This window comes from Oncorhynchus mykiss, chromosome 1 (genome assembly GCF_057628025.1).
Source record: "Oncorhynchus mykiss isolate SJ-2025 chromosome 1, ASM5762802v1, whole genome shotgun sequence".
Taxonomy (NCBI): Eukaryota; Metazoa; Chordata; class Actinopteri; order Salmoniformes; family Salmonidae; genus Oncorhynchus; species Oncorhynchus mykiss.
Window position 1 is genome coordinate 50,595,663 of NC_143022.1, and position 19,236 is coordinate 50,614,898.

At 45.3% G+C, this 19,236-nt stretch overlaps 1 protein-coding gene across 4 annotated transcripts in view; it reads left to right on the plus strand.

Moving 5' to 3' along the window:
- Positions 1 to 19,236, plus strand: part of LOC110524328 (cortactin-binding protein 2) — a 72,264-nt gene that overhangs the window by 46,185 nt on the left and 6,843 nt on the right. For 2 of the 4 annotated variants that reach the window (XR_016495567.1, XM_036979261.2), the window contains exons 4-10: positions 1,622 to 3,065; positions 5,169 to 5,375; positions 6,296 to 6,395; positions 8,508 to 8,658; positions 9,648 to 9,878; positions 13,675 to 13,792; positions 15,404 to 15,703. Coding sequence is in view for 3 of the 4 variants with exons in the window: in XM_036979261.2 (XP_036835156.2) it covers positions 1,622 to 3,065; positions 5,169 to 5,375; positions 6,296 to 6,395; positions 8,508 to 8,658; positions 9,648 to 9,878; positions 13,675 to 13,792; positions 15,404 to 15,703 (2,551 nt within the window). In the remaining variant the exon portion in view is untranslated. The remainder of the gene's footprint in view (positions 1 to 1,621; positions 3,066 to 5,168; positions 5,376 to 6,295; positions 6,396 to 8,507; positions 8,659 to 9,647; positions 9,879 to 13,674; positions 13,793 to 15,403; positions 15,704 to 19,236) is intronic. The other 2 variants (XM_090233411.1, XM_090233410.1) reach the window with 2 other exon arrangements.

A 19,236-nucleotide genomic window follows, 5' to 3' on the forward strand; every position in this document is an offset into this window, starting at 1 on the left:
CCAGATATAGTCGCCCGGGGTTGACAAGTCATCGAAATTCAATCAGATGTTTGAAACGTTAGATTCCATCGTCCATTTTTTCCCCCCGTGTGAGTGCCGTTCTTCCAATAACTGCTCCGCCGTGTGTGTGTGTGTGTGTGTGCTATTTTGCATATTGACTGTTTCTGTGTAAATTAGGTCTTTTGCTTTCTGAATTATGATTAAATCAATATTCTAAAAAGGAGGACTGTTATTGCTGAATTCAAACGGGTCTGTTTTGTATTTTGTGGTCTTCTAGGGAGAGACCGACAATACTGAGGTCATTTAAACATGACTATTTTCCACTGTTGTGTGAACATGGAGAGGAGGAAATGTTCCTCATTCTTGTTCAGTTAGTTGAGCACTACTATTCACCTTGTCCTTTTGAACATACAATGTCAGCTTGCAATTATTGCCAAGTGGTGTTTCCTGAAAGGTTTGTAGCTTTTCAAAATCATAGTAAATCCATTGTAGGCGTTGTCGTGTTTTCAAGTCTTTGGTTATCAGACCAGGTAGGTTCAGGAAATAGTTTCAACAAACGCAAGGAGCCTAGAGAGCACCTCCACAGTTCATAAAGTGAGCATATTGATTTCAGTGTGTTGGCGAGCTGAGCTCTCCACTCTGGGCGTGATTTGAGGGAGGCGCTTGTGTGTGTGTGTGTGTGTGTGTGTGTGTGTGTGTGTGTGTGTGAGTAAGGAGGGAGCAAAGTGAATGTACGTGCACCCTTGTGTATTGGATTAACGTTAAGGTGATGTGTGTGTGTGTGTGACGCAGGGCCTACGTGGTTTATGTGACGTGCCGCAGATCTACTGTATGTCATGTGGCGGCGTGGGTGTGACATGCTGTACACCGAGCATACAAATCAACACCTACTCGTTCCGTGACACAGACTGACCAGGTTAAAGCTATGATCCCTTTATTGATGCCACTTGTTAAGGACTTTTTAAGCCTTGAGACGATTGATACATGCGTGTGTCTGCCATTCAGAGGGTGAATAGGCAAGACAAAAGGTTTAAGTGCCTTTGAACAGGGTATGGTAGTAGGTGCCAGGCGCACCGGTTTGTGTCAACAACTGCAACGCTGCTGGGTTTTTCACACTCAACAGTTTCCTGTTGTGTATCAAGAATGGTCCACCACCCCAAAGGACATCCAGCCAACTTAACACAACCGTAGGAAGCATTGGAGTCGACATGGGCCAGAATCCCTGTGGAACGCTTTCGACACCTTGTAGAGTCCACGCCTCGACGAATTAAGAATGTTCTGAGGCCAAAAGGGGGGTGCAACTCAATATTAGGAAGGTGTCCCTAATGTTTGCTATACTCTGTGTATGTTTTGCAAAAGATATACCAGATGTGGGTAGTAGATATGTGTGCTTGATATCTGTGTAGTTTGGTGTAGGTGTGATCTGACCGTGTGTGTATGTTGTTACGCAATTGTGTGAGTGTGTGCAGATAACGTGTGTGATTTGAGTTTCCATGTTTGAGATTGTTTGTACAGTTTGTGTTTGGGATAGCGGTGTGTTGTTCGGTGTGTGTGTGTGTGTGTGTGTGTGTTTTTTCTAAACGACATCTCCCCTGACTGGCTTGTGGTCTCTGTCTCTCAGCTGCAGCTGGAGAAACTGCAACTGCAGAGTCTGGAGCAGGAGCACCGTAAACTAACCGCCCAGCTGAAGGACGAGCGGGAGAAGAACAAGCACATCGTGATGATGCTGGTGCGGGAGTGCAAGCAGCTGGCCACGCGCGTGGTGGAGGAGTCGCAGCGCTTCGACGAGATCTCCGCCCGGCTGGACGACGAGGGCCGCTCGGCCGGGCGGCTGCAGGAGGAGCTGACGGCAGAGAGGCAACGCGGACAACAGTTGGAGGCCAAGATGGAGAAGCAACTGTCAGAGTTGGACACGGAGCGTGAGCAGCTGCGTGCCAGGCTGGGCCGAGAGGAGACTGAGAGCCTGAGCCTGCGCCGTCTGGTAGAGCAGCTCAGGACTGAACGGGACGGTCAAGATGTTGAAGACTGTAAGGATGATAGAAGGGTCTCGGCCCAACTGGGTGCTGCTGCCGTGGATCCCACCGCTGCCACCAACACGCCACCGCCCAAACCTACGGTCTCTGTTGCCGTGGCCACGGACCCCGTCATATCCCGGACGGCCTCCTGCCAAACAGATCTGTCCCCTCCAGAGGCCGAGGGGCAGAAGAAGCCAAGCCCCCTCACCATCCCTGTCAAACCCACTCCCACCAACTACGCAGGCCTCAGCCTGCCCAAGACGCCCAGCGCAGGCCGGGGGCTGGTCCATAGTAGCGCAGGGGGACTTCCTCAAACGGGGGAGAACGGAGCAGAGGGCCAGACGCCCCACGGGGGACTTCACTCCCCAGCCCCCACTCCAGCGCTGCCCACGGGGGTGAGCCCTCGCGTCCAGGCTGCCCGCTACAAGTTTCAGGAGCAGGACCAAAACGGCACGGCCTCCCACAGCAGCCCGCCGTCCCGCGACCTCTCCCCCACCAACCGCGACAATTTTGCCGCCAAGCAGCAGGCGCGCCACACCGTCACGCAGGTCCTCTCACGTTTCACCAGCCCCCCAGCAGGGGGCCCCAGCGCCCTCCGTCCCGGTCTGCCCCACTCCACCTCGGAGGGGGGCCCCTTCCCCGGCCGACTGGGCCACCCCATCGGCCTCAAGTCCCCCACCGTGGCCAGGATCGACCGGGGCAACCCGCCCCCCATCCCGCCCAAAAAGCCGGGCCTCTCCCAGACCCCATCCCCTCCTCACCCACCCATCAAAGTGGTGGGGGACGGCAGCCGCTCCCCCGGGGTGGGGTTAAAACCCGCCACGCCCCAGCTGCCGCCCAAACCCGCCCTGGACCTGGTCCCAGCCCTGACAGCGTCTCAGGTGGGTGCCTGCCCCCCCGCGAGGGGGCCGCACCAGGCCGCATGTGCAGAGTGCCCCCCCACCAGCGCTGCCATCACTGTCAGTAGCCCCTCCATAAACCCCTCCTCCTCCGCTAGCGCTCCATCCCGTAGCTCCCGTGCCCCAGGCAGCCCCCTGGCAACAGCATCAGGTAAAGGGGCACCACGCTCCCCCTACCGCTCTCCCCCTACTGCCTCTACCTCTCCGCTCCAACTATCTTTCCAATGCTAGGTTAGCCTAGCTTAGCGTAGTGTTCAGGATATAGGGAACCTGCTTTAACCACAGGAGTCCAGAGGAGAACACAACAGAGCAGGGTCAGTCAAGTTCAGCTCTCGTCCCTTCTGGCCCTAAACCATTGCTTGAGACCTGATCTCTCTGTACGCATACTTAATTCTCTTCCCCCTCCTTCAGGAGCCTGTCGTCTCCCTGCTTCTCCATAGACCTATTCTGACACGTTATCCCCTAGCTAGCAGCTGTAAACAGACCAGTGGCAGGCTAATATCATGGGCCTGGATAAAGGGTCAGATGCTAGGCTAGCTTGCTCCGGCTGTAGGAATTAGGAGCGTTACTCCACTGTTTCTTGAGGTTTTGGGGTTAGTTTTCCCTGTTCAAATAGGGTGTGTAGGGTTCCTATGAGTAACCCTCCTCTCTGAAGCTGATGCCAGTGGCTGCTCTCTCCCCTCATCCCCTTCATCGTCCACTAGCATGATACCTGTGACCCTTGGCCCTTCTTCCTCTTCATCACTACCCCCTCCCTGCACACTTCCTGTCTGCACATTTCCTGTTTTCCCTTCACTAACCCCTCCCACTGACCATTCCATTTCCCTTCCTGTGTCAACTCCTGCACTCTGTTTTGATGTACCTATTATATGTATGTTGACAGTCCTATGAATGTTGATGCTGTTGTGCTTAAACTACTACTTCTTGTTTATACTGCAACGTGTGTTTGTCGCAATTGGTTGAAAAAAGGTTTTCCACAACCATTTTCCAAGCAATCAAGTGGAGAAGTTGCGTGATGCAAGTCCTGTTTTTTTTGTCTTTTTAGTTTTTAATGTCAATGTGAGAGAAGTGTTTCGCACTACACTGACCGAAACAAACTAGTAATGGTGCTCGTTAGTTCTTAGTGCAGATTTCGCCGTTTTCTTTTGACATTTGCAGTATTCTATGCCCCACATTACTTCATGAAGTGATACATTTGCTTTTCAGGTTAATGGTCCTGTTGTCAGATTCCAGTCCCAAAGTTGTTTTGTTTATCCAAGTCAAGTTTGTCTCAATGTTTCAATATGCCGAGGAAATTGTATAATTTCCAAAACGCACATCTATTAAGACTAGATCATACAACGTCTGACTCCACAGCGGTGAGACAGACTTTATTTTCGACCAAACTAACCAGCCGATGTAATATCACCAGTAGTGGTGTGGTCTCTGTTACCCGTCGACATGGAAACGGCGACTGCTGATTTACTTACTCCCCTCCTCCCTCTCCTTTTCAGTCTATCAGACAGGGGTGTTCCCGGAAAGGTCTTCAGCTCGCTTTGCTCCACCCACTTTTTTTTAACCTGTTTGTCCTGAGGAGTGTCAAATAACCCACAATGTACCTTTTTTGTAGCGTTGTAGCTAACAACGGCCTTTACCTTCCCTCCCACCCCGTCTGTAGAGCAGAGTTTTTAGCAATTTTACAGCACAGTAGATTAGAGCTGAATAATATTAGGCCTATGCTGTTGAGTTGCAAATTAAAAGTAGGCTATTGGCTTTCCTTTCTTTCTTGTCCTTTACTGAATCGTGTTATGGTTTCTTCTTTACATGTTTCTTTGCTCACACACATCCTGCTAAGTAACAGTGTCGTCAACATACTAAACGGTGTATGCATGGATGGGGTCGGTGTGTTGATTGACCATTAAATACACGCGTGAATGGGGATTGTTGTGGTTGGTTGTGCGGCTGGATGGATGGATGATGGTTGAGATGACAAAAAATGCCCTCCATCCTACACCTGGGTTCCATGACGTGTCCACCTGTTCTGAAAGGCAACTTATTCTATGTCGTTGCTTACGAGGGCATATGTAGCAAAGGGAACAAACTCTTTAAATTCACTCGGTTATCAATAGACGCATGCTTTCTCGTTTGAGCTGTAACTACACTAGTCATTGTGTCGTGGAACTCCCAGGTGTCGTCCCTCCCCCTCTTCTCCCAGCTCCTCTCTATCCGCTTCCCTGCCATGTTAAACCTTGTGTCCCCTTTAACTCCCATTTAGGCTGGTGTCCCTCCATAGTCCCCTCGCTAACCTGCGGTGGGCCCGTTGCCCTGGACGACGGGCGCCCCCTGCTCCTCCAAGCTGCTTCCCAGGGAAATGTCACTTTATTGTCAATGCTGCTTAACCAAGATCCAACGGATAATATTAGTCACCTTGAAGACCACCCAACCTCTGCCTTGTTTTCTGCTGCTCAGACCGGACACACAGGTACAGTCATCACATTTTGTTGGTCAGACGCGCCGAGTACAACAGGTGTAGACTTTACCGTGAAATGCTTACTTACGAGCCCGTTCCCAACAATGGAGAGTTAAAAAAAAAGTAAGACAAGTATTTGCTAAATAAAAAAAAGAAATAGTTACACTATTAAAATGACAATAACGAGGCTATATACAAGGAGTACCAGTGCCGAGTCGATGTGCAGGGTTACGAGGTAGAGGTAATTACGGTATGTACATGTAAGTGGAGGCAACTAGGCAATCAGGATAGGTAATAAAACACAAAGCTGCAGCATATGTGAAAGTGGGTCTGTGTGTGTGTGTGTGTGATGTCAATATGCATGTTTGTGTGTCATTGTAGTATGTGTGAGTGTATGGGTAGTCTAGTGAGTGCATAGAGTCAGTGCATAGAGTCAGTGCATAGAGTCAGTGCATAGAGTCAGTGCATAGAGTCAGTGCATAGAGTCAGTGCATAGAGTCAGTGCATAGAGTCAGTGCATAGAGTCAGTGCATAGAGTCAGTGCAAAACATATATGATACACACCCGAAGATGTTCAACTCCATTGATTCATTTTAGTCAATACAGTTATTATAATTGATATGAAGCACAGAATTACTGCAGATAGACAACATGGGAATTGTGGCCTCGAGGGACAGCGATCCCTGCTCACTCATGTGTGTCAGAAAAAGCTCCTGCTGTTCCACTCTTAGGCGGTAGACACACACACACACACACTACCTATTGCAGCCAAGATTTGAAGCCTTTCTTTCACGTTTGATAGTGTTCCGTCATTCAATGGTTGTCGATCCGTAAACAGTGGCAATGTGCAGAGGCACAATTAAAACCCTGCTTCATTTAAAGGAAATAACTGAGGAAATGAATGGCTATTTCTCTCTCCCACTCTCTCTCAGAATGTGTTAAGCTGCTGCTGACTTCAGGGGCGTCTGCTGATGTTTCTGATGAAAACGGATTTACGCCTTTACACTTTGCCGCCGCGTTCGGACACCACAGGTTGGTGCACAACGCACACAACCCCTATTCTTTACATCAACCTGTCTCTAAAAACAGTCACTGCTACATACTGCAACCCCTCAATATCTGGTTCCATAATAGAGCCACTGCCAGTAACTGTCGGCTCAGTATCTGGCATGCGTACAAACTGACAGATATTGTCTCCCCATATGTATCACACACAGCAAACTGTCAAATCCTGCGCTAAGCGCGTGACATGTCATTGTGTTACTGTACATGTTAAATATAGTATCCTCTCAAATATAGTGTCGTCCGCGTTTGGATGGACTTGGCGGCTCAGAGTAAAAGTTGCCTTAACCGCACAGATCTAGGATCAGCTTACCTGCCCCGAATCCATAAAGGGAAATGTACGTTTTAACTTCATATTCATCATCTCCAGCACCACCCCAACGTCAACATATTTGACAAATGGTGCCTTTCTATGTTTTGTTGTAAAAAAAAAATAAAGATGACATCATCACCAATTAGTAGACAAAACCCTACACATATTTGGTTATAATTACACGATGAACACCGATGTCATTCGAAACACTTATCTTCCTTACTGCGAAACATAACGGGCAATTTTCACATATGTTGGGATGCTGCTGGAGGTGAATATGAAGTTGAACAATTTTGAAATGTGTCTTTAACCTCGACGGGATCGGTGTCCTCCCCTGCGGGATGGTTGCGCTAATGTGAATCCCAGGACATAGACATATCTATGGGCAGAAAGCTTACGTTCTTGTTTATCTAACTGCACTGTCCAATTTACAGTAGCCATTACAGTGAAAGAATACCACGCTATTGTTTGAGGAGAGCGCACAATTAGGAACTTGATAATGTATTAATAAACCAATTAGGCACATTTGGGCAGTCTTGATACAACATTTTGAACAGATATGCAAAGGTTCATTGCTGCCATCTAGTGGCCAAAATCAAGATTTTGCCTGGGCTGTAATAATACATTATGGCCTTTCGCTTGCATTTCAAAGATGGTGGTAAAAAATATATAAAATAAAGTTTTTTTCTTTGTATTATTTTTTACTAGATCTAATGTTATATTCTCCTACATTCATTTCACATTTCCACAAACCTCGAAGTGTTTCCTTTCAGATGGTATCCAGAATATGCATTTCTTTTGCTTCAGGTCCTGAGCTACAGGCAGTTAGTTGGGTATGTCATTTTAGGCGAAAATTGGAAAAAAAGGGTCCGATCCTTTAACAGGTTTAAATTAGGGGTTTCCCACCCCTGGTCCAGGGGCAGTTGTAATCCTCTACTTCTCTGGCGCCCCCCTGTGGACGGACACCTGCAGAGTGACGTGAGACAGGAGCAGCTGGGGATGTTCTGTCCGTTATGTGAGCCGTGCTGTGCTGGGCACGCATCCAGCCCTGCCCTATACCATCCTCTGTTGAGTGTAGAGGCACATCCTGAGTAAAGTAGTCCTTAGCCCTGACCTAGGAATGAACAGTGGTGGCTGGTTGGAGGCGGTATAGGAGGACGGGATCATTTTGAATGGCTGGAATGGAATAATTGGAACGGTATCAAACATATGGAAGCCACGTTTGACTCCCTTCCATTTATTCCATTTCATCCATTACAATGAGCCCGTCCTCCTATAACTCCTCCTACCAGCCCCCACTGGAATGCATGTTACCAGTGCTGCAGTAAACATTTTGAGACAGTGAAACACCACTGTGTTAGTGACTGTCAGCGTGCCGATCGGCTACCCCCACTATTAACAACTACTGTTGTTGCCAATTACAACACTGCACATTCACCAGATGGCCAGGGCTAATACGAACACACACACACGAACGTGAACACACACTGACCTATGTCTGCAATACAGGAAAAGGGTGACCGTTTGACAGCGTAGAAATGTTACCATAACTTTTAAGTTTGACAAGAGTTTCACTACCTCTACGGGGCTGTTTCCCGGACAGAGTTGAAGATAAATCAGGATGAAGATAATTCTACTTAAATGAATCCGTATAAAAAATAAATCTGTTCTAGACTAGGGAGTCCCAGACTAAAATAAGGAGGATGCTTCAAAAACCACAAAACCACCCCTGTGTGTGTAACCTGACCTCTTCTCGTGTGTACGTCCAGGTGTGTGGAGGCCCTGGTGTCTGGTGGGGCTGATGTGGATCATGGGGCTGTGGGTGGACAGACCCCTCTGTTCGTGGCCAGTGGAGCTGGCAGGCTGGACTGTACCAGAGCCCTGCTCAACGCCGGCGCAGACCGTTCACGATCCACCACCGTAAGTCCCCAACTGGCGCCAGATGTCCTCAACCGTGCCTCGTCCTCCCCTGTCCTACATTTCTCCTATTTTCAGATGGTCCTTCACTGACCCTTATTGTCACACTCAGGACTGAGATCGTTTGACTTTTTATTCCCCCCCCCAGTCAATCAAGATCACAGAAAGCTAATTGGGTTTTAATGTCTGATAGGCGAGTCGTGGCATACAGTGAATTCATTCCCTTGCTGTTTTGAAGCGTACTAGTCCTTAGAACACATACGCTTCAAAACAGCAAGGGAATTAATTCACTTTTCACATTTGCATCACAACACATGGAGCTTCACAGGGCCTTTTAGTCAGATTTTTGTTATTTTATTTAACCTTTATTTATGCAGGCACGTCGGTTAAGAACATTCATGTCAGGGATTCGATCCAGCAACCTTTCGTTTACTGGCCCGACCTGCCGATCAGTGTTTCACTTATAGATTTCCTGTATCTCTAAAGCAGCCATACGGGATATTTTATTTATTTTTATTTTATTTTACCTTTATTTAACCAGGCAAGTCAGTTAAGAACAAATTCATATTTTCAATGATGGCCTAGGAACAGTGGTTTCACTGCCTGTTCAGGGGCAGAACGACAGATTTGTACCTTGTCAGCTCGGGGGTTTGAACTTGCAACCTTCCAGTCCAACGCTCTAACCACTAGGCTACCCTGCCGCCCCAAATATCTCATATGACCAATTTACTCACGGTATTGTTGTTGCCAATTATTCATGAATGGGTTTTGCTTAGTTGTGTATTTAGACAGCTGTGTATTGCCCCATGTTGTCCCTGGGGCAACTGCGTACAAATGCAGCTCCACTGGGCTATTTTAGTCAACATCACATTTGCAGAAGTCATATCAACCAATATATCACAGAAAGTATTTCCAATGTTGTGTGCATTTTTAAATTGGAACAGCTTGGAGTGTATGCAGGTGGCTTATGTCTTTGTGTGTGTGATCCACAGGACAGCTGCACGGCTCTCCACGCAGCGGTTAGCTCGGGACATGTGGACACTCTGCGGCTTCTCCTCTGCCACCCTCCCCCTGACCACACACACCATGACCCTGACCACAACCATAGCTCTGACCGTAGCCCTAGTCCTGCCACGGTCCCGATCCTATCCAGCACCTTGCTGAACCAGGCAAACTGTGAGGGCTGGACCGCTGCACACATTGCTGCTGCCAGGGGCTTCAAGGTACTGGGACATGACTCATGTACTGTAAAAGCCCACAGCAATGTAGTATGCACTGTATGTATGCACATAGACACATTGACCATATTTTTCAATTTTGTTAATTGGAGACAAACAAAAATGCACATGCTTAACACACATAGTAGCTGTGCAGAATCCCCCCCCCCCCCCCCCCCCCCCCCACACACACACACACACACACAGTTCTACTAAATGTAACTGATGTATTATGGAGTGAGATACCTAACACTTTCTGAAGAAAAAAAAAATCCCCATCAAATATTGACTAAATTATAGCACGTAAACAATTGTGTAGTGATGGACAAGAAGTCAATGTAATCCGCCAGTTTGAGTAGGAAATACCGTTTTCAACTTTGTCGAATATAATTTTTTTTTTTAAATAATAATATTTGAAACGACCCATGCTAACATTTTTCAACCATAAACGACCTATTTGTGTTTTTTTTATTATATTGTTAGAATAATAATGTTTGAAAATATCTCATTCACAAATACACTTGCATGAAATGACCCTCCATCAAACCAGCATCTTTCAAAGGTACCGCCCCCTCACAATCCGCCTCCTAAGCTCCTGTATTTTTCACCATGGATTTCATGATTGTTTTTGTAAAGTCCTCTTGCATATTCAACATTAGTTGGGAGACTATGTTTATAATCTAAACACGGTTCTCTAGAATTGACCAATGCACAAATCGTTGACATTGTGTCCAAGATCAAAAGCCCTATTTATGAGATTGGGACGTTGCTTTTCGGGAGCGATTTCCATTGTAGTGAGTTACTTTGTGAACATTTGAATAAAATCTGAACTTTCTTAAACTGTACCAAAAACACCCACCTGTGCAAAGAACGCTTCCTCCTCGGTCTTGTGGTATAAATATTGTCTTTATACGTTTTAACCCCCGTCCAAGGGTCGGTGTTGTAAACTATGTCGATCAATATCCACATTTGACATTTTGAAGGGGACCGACATGTTTGAGCAGTCATAGCAGACGTTGGCGTGATTGTGAAATCAATTGGGGAAAAATTATCTTTGTACGAGCAAGAATTGGAATATGCATTGGTTCTCTTTTGAAATGTGAATCAATCCAGCAACAATTGTGCCAAGTTAATTTACACCTGACAAAAACCAGGGATTTAAATAGTGGAAAGAAAGGAATTCTGCGGTGGGCGGGGTATGCATGTAGCTTCACACAGACACGTACTGTGCCTTCTGAAAGTATTCAGACCACTTTTTCCACATTTTGTTACCTTACAGCCATATTCTAAAATTGATTAAATTGTTCCCCCCCCCCCCCTCAATCTACATAATGACAAAGCAAAAACAGTTTCTTAGAAATGTTTGCTAATTTATATTAAAAAAAGAAGAATAAATGAAATTACATTTACATAAGTATTCAGACTCAGTACTTTGTTGAAGCAGTTTTGGCAGCGATTATAGCATAATCTTCTTGGGTATGATGCTACAAGCTTGGCACACCTGTTTTGTGCCTTTTTGCTGAGGGGTGGCTTCTGTCTAGCCACTCTCACCTAAAAGCCTGATTGGTGGAGTGCTGCAGAGATGGTTGTCCTTCTGGAAGGTTCTCCCATCTCCACAGAGGGACTCTGGAGCTCTGTCGGGTTCTTGGTCACCTCCCTGACCAAGGCCCTTCTCCCCTCATTGCTCAGTTTGGCCATGCGGCCAGCTCTAGGAAGTCTTGGTGTTTCCAATTCAAGACCTCATGGCTTGTTTTTTGCTCTGACATGCACTGTCAACTGTGGGACCTTATATAGACAGGTGTGTGTCTTTCCAAATAATGTCCAATCAATTGACTTGACCACAGGTGGACTCCAATCAAGTTGTAGAAACATCAATGATGATCAATGGAAACAGGATGCACCTGAGCTCAATTTAGAGTCTCATAGCAAAGGGTCTGAATACTTATGTAAATAATATATTTTTGTTTTATTTGACTTTGTCATCATGGGGCATTGTGTGTAGATTGCTGATTTGTATTTAATCTGTTTTAGAATAAGGCTGTAACATAACAAAATGTGGAAACATTGAAAAGACTCTAAATTGAGCTCAGCAGTCTGAATACTTTCCCAAATGCTGTGTGTGTGTGTGTGTGTGTGTGTGTGTGTGTGTGTGTGTGTGTGTGTACAGTTGAAGTCGGAAGTTTACATACGCTTAGGTCATTAAAGTCATTCAAATTCGTTTTTCAACCACTCCACAAATTTCTTGTTAAGAAACTATAGTTTTGGCAAGTCGGTTAGGACATCTACTTTGTGCATGACACAAGTCATTTTTCCAACAATTGTTTACAGACAGATTATTTTACTTATAATTCACTGTATCACAATTCCAGTGGGTCAGAAGTTTACATACACTAAGTTGACTGTGCCTTTAAACAGAATGGACAATTCCAGAAAATTATGTCATGGCTTTAGAAGCTTCTGATAGGCTAATTGACATCATCATTTGAGTCAATTGTACCTGTGGATGTATTCCAAGGCCTACCTTCAAACTCAGTGTCTCTTTGCTTGACATCATGGGAATAGCAAAAGATATCAGCCAAGACCTTAGGAAAGAAATTGTAGACCTCCACAAGTCTGGTTCATCCTTGGGAGCACTTTCCAAACGCCTGAAGGTATTCATCTGTACAAACAATAGTACGCAAGTATAAACACCATGGGACCATGCAGCCGTCATACCGCTCAGGAAGAAGACGCGTTCTGTCTCCTAGAGATGAACGTACTTTGGTGCGAAAAGTGCAAATCAATCCCAGAACAACAGCAAAGGACCTTGTGAAGATGCTGGAGGAAACAGGTACAAAAGTATCTATATCCAGAGTAAAATGAGTCCTATATCGACATAACCTGAAAGGCCACTCAGCAAGGAAGAAGCCACCTCTCCAAAACCACCGTAAAAAAGCCAGACTACGGTTTGCAACTGCACATGGGGACAAAGATCGTACTATTTGGAGAGATGTCCTCTGGTCTGATGAAACAAAAATAGAACTGTTTGGCCATAATGACCATCGTTATGTTTGGAGGAAAAAGGGGGAGGCTTGCAAGCCGAAGAATACCATCCCAACCTTGAAGCACGGGGGTAGCAGCATTATGTTGTGGGGGTGCTTTGCTACAGGAGGAACTGGTGCAATTCACAAAATAAATGACATCATGAGGGAGAAAAATGATGTGGATATATTGAAGTAACTCAAGACATCAGTCAGGAAGTTAAAGATTGGTCGCAAATGGGTCTTCCAAATGGACAATGACCCCAAGCATACTTCCAAAGTCAAGTTATTGGAGTGGCCATCACAAAGCCCTGACCTTAATCCCATAGAAAATGTTTGGGCAGAACTGAAAAGGTGTGTGTGAGCAAGGAGGCCTACAAACCTGACTGTTACACCAGCTCTGTCAGGAGGAATGGGCCAAAATTAACCCAACTTATTGTGGGAAGCTTGTGGAAGGCTACCTGAAACATTTGACCCAAGTTAAACAATTTAAAGGCAATGCTACCAAATACTAATTGAGTGTATGTAAACTTCTGACCCACTGGGAATGTGATGAAAGAAATCAAAGCTTAAATAAACCATTCTCTCTACTATTATTCTGACATTTCACATTCTTAAAATAAAGTGGTGATTCTAACTGCCCTAAGACAGGGACTTTTTACTCTGATTAAATGTCAGGAATTGTGAAAAACTGAGTTCAAATGTATTTGGCTAAGGTGTATGTAAACTTCCGACTTCAACTGTGTGTGTAATATATATTATACTGTTTTGTGTGCTGTCAGGACTGCCTGGAGGTGCTGTGTAGCCACAGTGACCAGGATATAGAGAGGAGGGACAAGTGGAACCGCACCATCCATGACGTTGCCACCGACGACTGCAAAGACTTACTAGAGAACCTATGTGAGTACCAGCACCAGGGTGTGTGCACGCTTGTTTTTTTGTTCCAGCCTAGCACCTGATTAAACTGTGGCTCTTCTGTGTTTGAGTGCTCCATCCCCCTTTTCAGTCATGTGGAAATATGTAATTGGCTTCCATTACACGGGATCAAACATTGCAATAATACTGCACCGAATAAAAATATAAACGCAACATTCGCCCCCTAATCTATGGATTTTACTTGACTGAGAATACAGATATGCATCTGTTGGTCACAGATACCTTAAATAAAAGGTAGGGGCTTTGATCAGAAAACCAGTCCGTATCTGTTGTGACCACCATTTGCCTCATGCAATGTTGCACATCTCCTTCTCTTAGAGTTGATCAGGTTGTTGTTTGTGGCCTGTGGAATTTTGTCCCACTCCTTTTCAATGGCTGTGCGAAGTTGCTGGATGTTGGCGGAAACTGTAACACTGTCCAGAGCATCCCAAACATGCTCAATGGGTGACATGTCTGGTGAGTATGCAGGCCATGGAAGAGCTGGGACATTTTCAGGAATTGTGTACCGATCCTTGCGAAATGGAGCCGTGCAATATCATGCTGAAACATAAGGTGATGGCGGAGGACGAGTGGCACGACAATGGGCCTCAGGATCTCGTCCGGGTATCTCTGTGCATTCAAATTGACATTGATGAAATGCAATGCAATTGTCCATAAATTATGCCTTCCCGTACCATAACCCCACTGTCACAATGGGGCACTGTCCACAACGCTGACATCTGCAAACCACTCGCCCACACTACGCCATCTGCCCAGTACAGTTGAAGTCAGGATTCATCTGTGAAAAGCACACTTCTTCAGCATGCCAGTGGCCATCGAAGGTGAGCATTTGCTCACTGAAGTTGATTATGACTGCCAAACTGCAGGTCATCCTGGTGAGGATGACAAGCACTCAGATGAGATTCCCTGAGATGGTTTCTGGCAGTTTAAAAAAAACAAAAATGTAACCCCTTTTTCGTAGAATCCAATTGTCTCATCGCTGCAACTCTTGTACGGACTCGGGAGAGGCAAAGGTAGAAGAGCTGTGCGTCCTCCGAAACACAACCCATCCAAGCCGCACTGCTTCTTGACACAATGCCCACTACTTCCAAAATCTCTAAAACTACGTTGGAAGCGGCTTATGGAGAGAAATAAATTAACTTTCGATTCACTGGCAACAGCTCTAGTGGACGTTCCTGCAGTCAGCATGCCAATTGCACGCTCCCTCAACTTAGATATCTGTTGCATTGTGTTGTGACACAACTGCACTTTAACAGCAGCCTTTTATTGTCCCTAGTACAAGGTGCACCTGTGTTAATGATCATGCCATTTAATCAGCTTCTTGATATGCCACACCTGTCAGGTGGATGGATTATCATGGCAAAGGAGAAATGCTCACTAACAGGGATGTGAACAAATTTGTGCGTGTGGAACATTTCTGCGATCCTTGGTTTCAGCTCACGAAACATGGGACCAACACTTTACATGTTGCATTTTTCTATTTCTGTTCAGTGTAAAACTAATTATCTCTCTCTGCCTCCCCTCTCCCTCTCTTTTTTGTTATTTTATGCACCACTCCCTCGCTTCCTCCCTCAGACTCCTACAGGGTGTTAGTGTGTGTCCAGTCCAGTGGCTCAGGAGAGCCCATGTGTCCAGTGGAGGTGTTGAAGGATGGGGTGTGTGTGAGCGTGCTGGGGGGTGTGTGTATTCACCGGGCTACGCGCTGGGCCGAGCTGAACTACGCCCTGGGCCAAGCCTTGACCTCTCACCTCCAGCTGCTCTGTGGCAACACCAACACACACACACACCAACACACAAACCAGCCCACCAGAGATGACACACACCAACACACACACCTGGGACTGACCCCCGCTAGCATGGCCTCCATCCTCATAGGTAAGGAGCTGTATTGGTTGTTGTTCAATTGATTTACTAGTTAGCTTATAAATACCGATATGATTTTAACACCTTGACATTGCCTTAGCTAGTGGTACGTTTACCGAAGTGTAGCCTAGCCTGCTGTCTCTAAAGGATATCCCAAACAGAGAGCATACACTTGGTGAGCAGGGCCTTGTCTGTTTTTTTAAAGCCAAATCTCCCAACCTGAGCCAAGTTTACAGAGGTGTTGTGGCCTATTTTGTGCGACAATGCAACATGTTCCAAACAGCTGCTGCCTCTGAACGCCTCCCGACCGCCCCTGGGTTCAAGTTTGAATTTCCCTTAGTCAGCATGAGGGAATGGATGGCACCCAACAGGAGACCAACGACTCCCTGCTGAACTGAATCGCTTATCTGAATATGAATCTCTCTTATTCTCAACAATGAATCGCTATTACAGTAGGAGTTCATTCCAGGGGAATCTCTATGGAAAGTATGGTTCTTAGATAAATGGGTTTTCAAATCAAATTGTATTTGTCACATGCGCCGAATACAACTGGTGTAGGCCTTCCTGTGAAATGCTTACTTAAACAACAATGCAGTTTAAAGAAAAAAAACAAGTGTTAAAAGTATTTATTAAATTAACTGAAGTGAACGCTAAAAAGGAAAATAAAAATAAATTGAAAAATTACACATAATTAAAGAGCAAGAATAAAATGACAGTAACAAGGCTATATCCAGGGGGTACCGGTACAGGTGTGTGGGGCCACTGGATAGTTGCGGTAATTGAGGTAATATGTACATGAAAGTAGAGTTAAAGTGACTATGCATAGATGATAACAGAGAGTAGCAGCAGTGTAAACATGGGGGGGGTCTGTTCAGGTTAGCTGTTCAGGGGTCATGGCTTGGCGGTAGAAGCTGTTAACCAGTCTGTTCAGGAATCTCATAAATCAAATTTCTCAAACATACAAGTATTAGGCACCATTTTAAAGACACAAATTCTCGTTAATCCAGCCACCGTGTCTGATTTCAAAAATGCTTTTACAGCGAAAGCTCTACAAACGATTGTTAGGTCACCATCAACTCACAGAAAAACCCAGCCATTTTTTCAGCCAAAGAGAGGAGTCACAAAAAGCACAAATAGAGATAAAATTAATCACTAACCTTTGATGATCTTCATCAGATGACACTCATAGGACTTCATGTTACACAATACATTTTGTTCGATAAAGTGCATAATTATATCCAAAAAATGTCATTTTACATTGGTGTGTTGTGTTCAGTAGTTCAAAAACATGCTGTGATTTTGAAGAGAGCCACATCAATTCACAGAAATACTCATAAATGTTGATGAAAATTCAAGTGTTATGCATGGAACTTTAGATACACTTCTCCTTAATGCAACGCTGTGTCAGATTTCAAAAAAACTTCACGGAAAAAGCATAATCTGAGTATGGCGCTCAGAGGCCAAACCAGCCAAAATAAATATCTGCCATGTTGCGCAGTCAACATCAGTCAGAAATAGCATTATAAATATTCACTTACCTTTGATCTTCATCAGAATTCACTCCCAGGAATCCCAGTTCCACAATAAATGTTTGATTTGTTCGAAAAAGGTAATAATTTATGTCCAAATAGCTTCATTTGTTAGGGCGTTTGGTAAACAAATCCAAACGCGCGTTCAGGTCCTGCTGAACGTCGGATGAAAAGTTCAAAAAGTTATATTACAGGTCGTAGAAACTTGTCAAACTAAGTATAGAATCAATCTTTAGGATGTTTTTATCATAAATGTTCAATAATGTTCCAACCGGAGAATTCCATTGTCTGTAGAAAAGCAATGGAACGAGAGCTACCTCTCATGTGAATGCGCGTGACTGAGATCGAGGCTGCTGCCAGACAGCTGACTCAATCAGCTCTCATTTGGCCCCCCTTCACAGTGGAAGCCTGAAACAACGTACTAAAGATGGTTGACATCTAGTGGAAGCCTTAGGAAGCGCAAAATTACCCATATCCCACTGTGTATTCGATAGGGGCTGAGTTCAAAAACTACAAACCTCAGATTTCCCACTTCCTGTTTGGATTTTTTGCCTGCCATATGAGTTATGTTATACTCAGACATCATTCAAACAGTTTTAGAAACTTCAGAGTGTTTTCTATCCAATAATAATATTAATATGCATATATTAGCATCTGGGACAGAGTAGGAGGCAGTTCACTCTGGGCACGCTATTCATACAAAAGTTAAAATGCTGTCCCCTATCCCAAAAAGGTTAAGCAGGAATTAGGAGTTTATATTTATGGTCAGATTTGCCAAATGGCGGGCGAGGGAGAGCTTTGTACACGTCTCTGTGTGTTGAGTAAAGGTGGTCTATAATTTCTTTCCCCCTCTGGTTGCTCATGTAACATGCTGATAGAAATGAGGTCAAATGGATGTTAGTTTCCCTGCATTAAAGTCCCCGGCCACTAGGAGCGCCGCCTCCTGGATGAGCATTTCATTAGCTGCAGGTGAATCCCCGGCCCTTTTATATCTCTCAATTTCCACATAATTATATCTTAACTATTTTACTTGGACATTTAGGAGTAAATGGCAAATGAATAGCAGGCTGTAAAATAAAACGTAACAAACGTTTTTTGTGAGGATGAGCCCCTTTATGAGTAGCTGTCAGTAGGGTTTAGTTGTGTTTTATTCACATTCACAGCTTAAAAGCTGGATTTCAGTGAGTGTTGGATGAATCGTTTTGGAATGAATTGACTCCTTCATAGATGATTATTGAAATCGGGGCTCGTTCCAGGCACCTGGCGTTGCAGCTGGTTTAGCAAAGGTTACACTCACACAGACACACGCAAGCAGGCACGCCCACTCTCTCGCTCTCTCTTTTGTTCCTGTATCGCACATCCACCACACATTGCAGCTCTGTTGGATGGCACGCATCCCTGGGTCCTGTCCAAAATTGTGATCGCCAAGCCGGAGAGGGCTGGAACATGAGCCTAATTGAGCTTGGCCCGATCACACCACACCACATTCACACAGAGCCTGCCCAGAATGAACACACACACACACAAACACACTCCAAGGAGGTAATTTCCTGGTCACATTGTTAGGACAAACTCCCTAACGTGTGTCCTGTCTACTATGAATGACTAATCTCGGCACCGAGAACCAAATCAACTGTTACATTTTTAACATGCTAATGTTAAGTCTGTCACAAGAGACTAACGAATGACTGGCTTGGTACATAGTCTGAACCGACTTAGTGAAGTCTGGCCTAGCCAGGGGAAAGATAATCCAGTCTGTCTGGCTGAGCTCATACAAAGGAAAGGCGAATGGGTCTGTCCTCTGTTTAACACGTCAAGGTGAAACCAGTCAGTGGGAATTATGCCGACGCGACCGCTTTTCCCCCAAAAAAACTCAAGGACGAGAGCGCAAGGGAATCCGCGGTCAAGGGAGGGATGAAAGCGAGAAAGAGAACAGTGGCGACTGGGGATGCATTATGGATGAGATATGGAAAGATAGAGGAGGAAGGAGAGCTGGGGGAGGGGGTGTTGACATAT